General features: G+C 39.2%; 1 protein-coding gene across 1 annotated transcript in view; it reads right to left on the bottom strand.

Annotated features, from left to right (window-relative positions):
• Nucleotides 1-7354, bottom strand: part of myo9aa (myosin IXAa) — a 363558-nt gene that overhangs the window by 195580 nt on the left and 160624 nt on the right. The window contains exons 4-5 of the mRNA XM_043680122.1: nucleotides 4717-4779; nucleotides 1892-1991 (exon numbers count right to left, since the gene is read on the bottom strand). Of these exons, the coding sequence (XP_043536057.1) occupies nucleotides 1892-1991; nucleotides 4717-4779 (163 nt within the window). The remainder of the gene's footprint in view (nucleotides 1-1891; nucleotides 1992-4716; nucleotides 4780-7354) is intronic.

The raw sequence follows: 7354 nt of genomic DNA, 5'->3' as shown, positions 1-7354 counted from the left end.
ACAAGGGGGCATAGCTTTAAATTAAGGGGGGGGTAGGTATAGGACAAATGTTAGGGGTAGGTTCTTTACTCAGCGAGTCGTGAGTTCATGGAATGCCCTGCCAGTAGCAGTGGTGGACTCTCCCTCATTATGGGCATTTAAGCGGGCATTGGATAGGCATATGGAGGATAGTGGGCTAGTGTAGGTTAGGTAGGCTTGGATCGGCGCAACATCGAGGGCCGAAGGGCCTGTACTGCGCTGTATTCTTCTATGTTCTCTGTTTAAAAGGGGTCTGAGGGGCAACTTTTCATGCAGAGGGCAGTGAGTGTATGGAACGAGCTGCCAGGGAAGGTGGTGGAGGGGGGGTACAATTGTAACATTTAAAAGGCATCTGGATGAGTACACGAATAGAAACTTTTTAGAGAGACACAGGCCAAACGCTGTCAAATGGGACTAGGTCAGATTGGGATATCTAGTCGGCGCAGACGAATGAGACCGAAGAGTATGTTTCCATGCTGTATGACTTTAATTCATTATTGTAACAAATTGAAATAGTTATCACAATCCAAAAAGCTCATGTAATTTGATTCAAACATGCAAAAATAGAACAGAGAAATTGTCCATTTATTAAAGTAGATACAAGGGTATATTGGAACATTAAGTTAAAATTGCTCATGAAGACCACCAACCAAGCACATTTTTTAAGTCAAAAGGTTACTTATGTATATCCAATTTGTATGTTTTAACCTTTCTCAGTAGATTGCAGGTATCATTCATAGAGTAAGAAATGTATTCATGGTAAAGGGGAGATGGCAGCAGTACACAGGAATAGTGTTTGATAAGCCTGTTGGATCAGCAGCTCTATGCTTTGCACATGGAAACTGGTTGCCTGCTAACTGCGGCACAGATTTCACTACGCTTTGACCTCATTTGTCACAGTACCATGGCCATCAATTATACCAAATACATCAAGAACATCACCAACCTTTACGAGCAAAAGCAGCTGTCAGCAAGAACAAGCTCAAATTTGTCCTAACTCAAGATCCACGAAGAGACTTTTCAGCAGAATGAGATCTAAAATAAGAAGCACACCTTTTCTCCTCGAGGTCTCAATTGTAACTATGTAATTGTTGCCCTGGTAGAGTTCGCATGCCTGTCCTTTGTTAAAGCACAGTCTAGATTTTCTGATTTGCAAAACTCAATTAGTCAGCCACGTATTGCCTTAAGCAATATTATTGAGGGAGATTAATGTACTTTGTTTCAAATTGCAATTACAGTGTTCTCTCTCCTACAATGAGAGTAAATCTAAATTAACTTCATCAAAGGATGGAAACAAAAAGCCAAAAAGATGAGTCACAGACTTTTGCAGTCCGATCAAAGGCATGCTTTTAAAAGAGATGATAAGCTGTTTTTGATTCTGAAAGATTCAATCATCTATATTTATACTGCATAAAATAATCTAACAAAATAATCAACCCCAGCTACAATTTTGAACTTTGTGCTTTATTAATTTGCATCTAAATCAATTGTCTTATTCTGAACTTCAATCAAAAGGGTTTGAGATGCCTCAAAGCTGCTGGTGACACCTTTTGCCCCAAACTTCCATTCAATAGTTAACAATTGCCATGTCCCTACCCATGTTAGTTTGGGAACATAACTTCACACCACAGAAACTTCATAATTTAATATAAGATATCAAATAAATATAATCATTATATAAGCTGCCATTAATTTTCTAACATACATATGAATGCAAAGAAGCTTTCATGTTTATGCCAGCTGCCACAACGTCAATCCACTTAATTCTGAACAACATGCATTCCAGCTGTAATTTCTAAACATATTACCTTAAAAATTTCACAAGTAACATCTCCAATGAATGCTTTGCACAGGATGAACTTTTGGCACTAACCTGATTCAAGTAATGGTATTCTTCAGGCTCCTGCAGGTGGAAACTTTTTTTCTCTTCTTCATTGGCTCCTGCCAGCAAGTAATAGAATACATGATAGTTTCTGAAACAGGAATGACACACCACACAATGTTACATTAACATTCAAGCAACTGCAATGCGACAATAAAGTTGTGAAGATATGGCAAATTTACATCAGTTATGCAATATAAAGAGAAGCCATTTGTATTATCCTAACAGTAAAAATGCTCAGGTCTAAATGTGTTAATTTATGCTGAAACAGTTGGAAGTGGAGTTGCCTCTATCTGCATATAATGGAGTCTGATTGTACTATCGATGGTGCTGAGAACAGACTATATTAGTTTTTACACATCCATATATTGATCCAAGATCAAATTACAGAATCGCTCTCTGCACATCTAATCAAGGGAAAACAGCTACTGACTTGACACAAATCATCAAATTCATTTTTTAAACTCAAGATATAGGGGGTTGACTTTTACAAGCAACATTTTAGAGAAACTGGACATTGTTCCTGCCAGACTTGCCCCCAGAAGTTACATCAAAAGGATCTAAAATTGAGCAGCCAACATCAAATGGTGTGTTTTCCTATCGTTCTATGGATGAGGAGGTTTGTATCAGGGAGAGTTTGACTTCATTGAGTGGTGCAAGTGTTGAGTTTGGACTTTTCAGTTATTAAGTCAAAGAGTGACTTATACAAAGGATACATGAAAAGTGAATGATTTTTCGCTAAAAATCAATAATTGACATAAACAGATTAACCATCACAAGGGCATACATACCAAATTATTACCAAACCCAATGATTTCAGTTAAAATCTCTCTCTCTTATCTAGGTCTGGTCTCTGTTGTCATCCTTTTCCATGTAAAATCTGCTACATTTTAATCCTCAGAAAAATTAAAGCAGCTGCAATTTGAATGACTATTCCCCAGTGTCTTGCCAGTTTCATTGGTAAGTTAATAACAGAAATTCCTTTTCGAACAAATTATCTTTTATTTTCCAACACAGAAGCTCCACTTCTGTAAAATATTATTCAATGATAAAATCATGCATTACTTAAGCATCCTTAAGCATTCAACTGGAAACAATTTCAAGGTAAAAATTGTGTGTCCTGTCTAGATGGGGACACAAACCTTACCCCAAATCTTTTAATCTTGAAGTGAATTTTGTATTCATTAACTGTTACTACTTGAAAATGGGATTAATTTCCATTTCAGACACAATATCAAAGATAGCACAAAAAACGTTGAAGTAAAAGTCAAATAATTGCTTGTGAGAAGGTAAATCAAACATCACTAAAAAGGGACATGAAAGTCAAGACTTTTTGTCTTGTACTCATCAGGAATGGGCTGCAAGAAAACAAATATTGAAAGGAACACCAATTTATATGGCATGAGAAGAGGGGTATCATTTCACTGGTATGGAGATGCAGCTGGATCTGCTATCTAACGAGATGATTAACCTCAGGCTGGGCAGGTATTTCTGACTAACCAGGGTATTACAACTGGAATGCAGTGGGGATTGGCAGGCTCCAAAACCCCTTCTCAATGAAAAAGATTCAATGTTGCACACAAATTGTTTTTGCCTACATAGAACAGAGTCCTTAAGGTTACCAAAATAAATTCTAGCACATGCCAATGAAACATACTGCAACCCTGACCAAATCTTAAAAGGGTCTCTGGTGTAATTCATAAGAGTTTGGATTATTTCGTACATATTGCCTAATTACAGAAACACGTTACACCATTCTGAATTTTGCAAGCAGGTCTGGTTAAGTACAGTCAGTATGCTGCCTCTTGCAGATAATTAAAGAGACATATTGTTTGACATGGTCTGCCGATCACTGAGACATGCAGTCTACATACCCAATGTCACACCACTACAGAAATTCATAGACCATATTACTCATCTGTCAGTATCCAGAGCATCTTTTGAGCTTGGCAGTAGCATCCCATGAGTGGAGAATACCACTCATGTGTTTACTGCAAAGTAGCAGCATGAGGTGGCCTCTACAATTTCATTGTTGATAAATTCTATATCAGTTACACCACTGTTACATGCAAAGTGAAGCTCTCTCCACATTATACTTAATTTGACCTGCAAATCCTGATGAGGCAGAATAAAGGACCATGTACTACATGCCAAACACCTCCATCGTACAACAAGGTTTACAAATAAAGGTTCCTCCTTTCTGTTCTCTCAAACACTCCCGGGTCAGATTTATCCTGAGTAACAAAATACCTTTTATCCTGCTCTAATCTATGAAAATTACCCCTATTGCATCAATGTGATTTGTTCCACTTCCAACGTCCTGTTACAACCAAATTGCTAATATCGGGCTACCTTTGTTTTGCAATAATGGTTTTGAAATTAAATTCAAACAAGCTTACAATGAACAAACTTTGCTGGATTTCAAGGTGCAACACAGCAAATTACCATAAACTACAGTTCTTGCCATCTGGCAAGTCCATTTCTGCACAAATATTAATCAGTGGTAATTGTGGCACAAAAAATATATTATATTTCAGTATAATAACATAAATAGAACAAAAACATCCTTTTCCAGAAACATGGAATTAGTATGTTATAATTTCATCCTAAAATGTAACTTTTAATATGATTTTTAAATTGCCAAATTTAAAATTAAAATACTAGAAACCTACTTTATCCTACTAGCTAGAGCTGTCATTTACAGATACACATTTTTTTTGTATGTTTGTTCTATGGAGTATGAACCCCACTTTCTGAATTTCTTGTAATATTCACGTCATGTCAAATTGACTCATTGTATAGTTTGCACCTCTTACCGTTCATTATGCTCCTGGTAGACCAGCCGCGACTTCTCCAGCAGGTACTTTTCAACATAAGCTCTACAAAAGCAAAATTCTGTTATTAGATCAATAAAAAGCCTTCTTAGAAATCAACCACTGAACCTTCATGCCTGTCTGTCCATACAACCAGGGTACATATATCCGATCCAAAGACGTGCAGGTCAGGTGAATTGGCCATGCCAAGTTGCCCATCGAGTTAGGTGCTGGAAAAGCAAATTTATCCATCTGTTCAAACGTTGTTGCATCCATTCTAGATGTCCATTATCAGCCATGGTTAGCTCATTTCAAGTTGTGGCACTGTTCCTCTCTTAGAGTCATAGAGATGTACAGCATGGAAATAGACCCTTCGGTCCAACTTGTCCATGCTGACCAGATATCTCAACCCAATCTAGTCCCACCTGCCAGCACCCAGCTCATATCCTTCCAAACCCTTCCTATTCATATACCCATCCAAATGCCTTTTAAATGTTGTAATTGTACCAGTCTCCACCACATCCTTGTTGAGTTATAGGGTAGCCAGGAAGGACCTGAAGAGAGAGCTAAGAGCAGCAAGGAGGGGACATGAAAGGTCCTTAGTCGGTAGGATTAGGGAAAACCCTAAGGCTTTCTATAGGTATGATAGGAATAAAAGAATGACTAGGGTAGGAATAGGCCCAGTCAAGGATAGTAGTGGGAAGTTACGTGTGGAGGCGGAAGAGATTGGGGAGACACTGAATGAATACTTTTCTTCAGTATTTACTCAGGAACAGGGCATTGTCGTCGATGTGAATACTGAGTCACAAATAAGTAGAATGGATGGCTTTGAGGGATGGGATTTATCCGAGGATTCTCTGGGAAGCGAGGGAGGAGATAGCAGAGCCTTAGGGTTTGATATTTGAGTCGTCATTGTCTACAGGTTTAGTAGCAGAGCATTGGAGGATTGCAAATGTGCCCTTGTTCAGGAAGGGCAGTAGAGATGACTCAGGTAATTATAGATCAGTGAGCCTTATTTTTGTTGTAGGAAAGGTTTTGGAAAGAATTATAAGAGATAGGATTTATAATCATCTAGCAAGCAATAATTTGATTTCAGATAGTCAACATGTTTTTGTCAAGGTCGTGTCTCACAAACCTTATTGAGTTTTTTGAGAAGGTGACCAAGCATGTAGATGAGGGTAGGGCAGTTGATGTGGTATACATGGACTTCAGTAAAGCCTCTGATAAGATTCTACATGGTAGGCTGTTGGATAAAATGCAGAGGCATGGAATTGAGGGTGATTTAGCAGTTTGGATTAGAAACTTGCTTTCTGAAAGAAGGCAGCGAGTGGTGTTGATGGAAAATATTCAGTCTGGAGTCTGATTACTAGTGGTGTGCCACAAGGATCTGTTTTGGGACCACAGCTGTTCATTATTTTTATAAATGACTTAGACGCAGGCATAGGTGGATGGGTTAGTAAGTTTGCAGATGACACTAAAGTCAGTGGAGTAGTGGACAGTTTGGAAGAATATTACTGGTTGCAGGAGGACTTGGATAATCTGCAGAATTGGGTTGAGAGGTGGCAAATGGAGCTCAATGCAGCTAAATGTGAGGTGATGCACTTTGGGAAGAATAGCAGGTAGGCAGAATACTGGGTCAATGGAAAGATTCTTGGTAGTGTGGATGTGCAAAGGGATCTTGGAGTCCATGTGCATAGATCCCTGTAAGTTGCCACCCGAGCCGGGAATATCATGTTGCAACTAGTGCTGCCACACTAGGAATATTGTGTACAGCTCTGGTCACCCCATTACAGGAAGGATGTAGAAGCATTGGAAAAGGTGCAGAGGAGATTTACCAGGATGTTGCCTGGTCTGGAGGGAAGGTCTTATGAGGAAAGGCTGAAAGACTTGGGTCTGTTCTCATTGGAAAGAAGAAGGTTAAGAGGGGATTTGCTAGACACATACAAGATGATCAGAGGATTAGGTAGGGTAGACAGTAGAAGTCTTTTTCCTAGAATGATGATGTCAGCTTGTAATTTGCAAAACTACAAATTGAGTGGTGATAGATTTAAGACAGATGTCAGAGACAGGTTGTTTACTCAGAGAGTGGTAAGGGCATGGAATGCCTTACCTGCCTTTAGGGGCATTTAAACAATCCTTGGATAAGCACATGGATGATAATGGGATAGTGTAGGGAGATGAGCTGAGAATAGTTCACAGGTCGGCGCAACATTGAGGGCTGAAGGGCCTGTTCTGCGCTGTATTTCTGTTTTATGTTCTAAAACTCCATTTCATGCACAAAGGTGGATAATTCCAAAACTGCAGGGTGTACATGTGGGGTTCTACACCACAATACTTTGCAATGCAAATTCTTGGAAACCAGATGGAAATGATGTGCATTTGAAAGGTTTTGTGGGTCTTGTTTTCTGAAAAGTTGAATTAACTCTGCACATTCCCCGATGAGCCTTCTCACTATATAGGACTGAAGTTAGGGGTAGGTTTTTCACTCAGCGAGTTGTAAGTTCATGGAATGCCCTGCCAGTAGCAGTGGTGGACTCTCCCTCTTTATGGGCATTTAAGCGGGCATTGGATAGGTGTATGGATGATAGTGGGTTAGTATAGGTTAGGTGGGCTTGGATCAGCGCAACATCGAGGGCCAAAG

This window comes from Chiloscyllium plagiosum, chromosome 40 (genome assembly GCF_004010195.1).
Source record: "Chiloscyllium plagiosum isolate BGI_BamShark_2017 chromosome 40, ASM401019v2, whole genome shotgun sequence".
In the NCBI taxonomy this organism is placed as follows: domain Eukaryota; kingdom Metazoa; phylum Chordata; class Chondrichthyes; order Orectolobiformes; family Hemiscylliidae; genus Chiloscyllium; species Chiloscyllium plagiosum.
The sequence above is the reverse complement of the archived record's forward strand: the minus strand, read 5'-3'. Positions and strand labels throughout refer to the sequence as shown.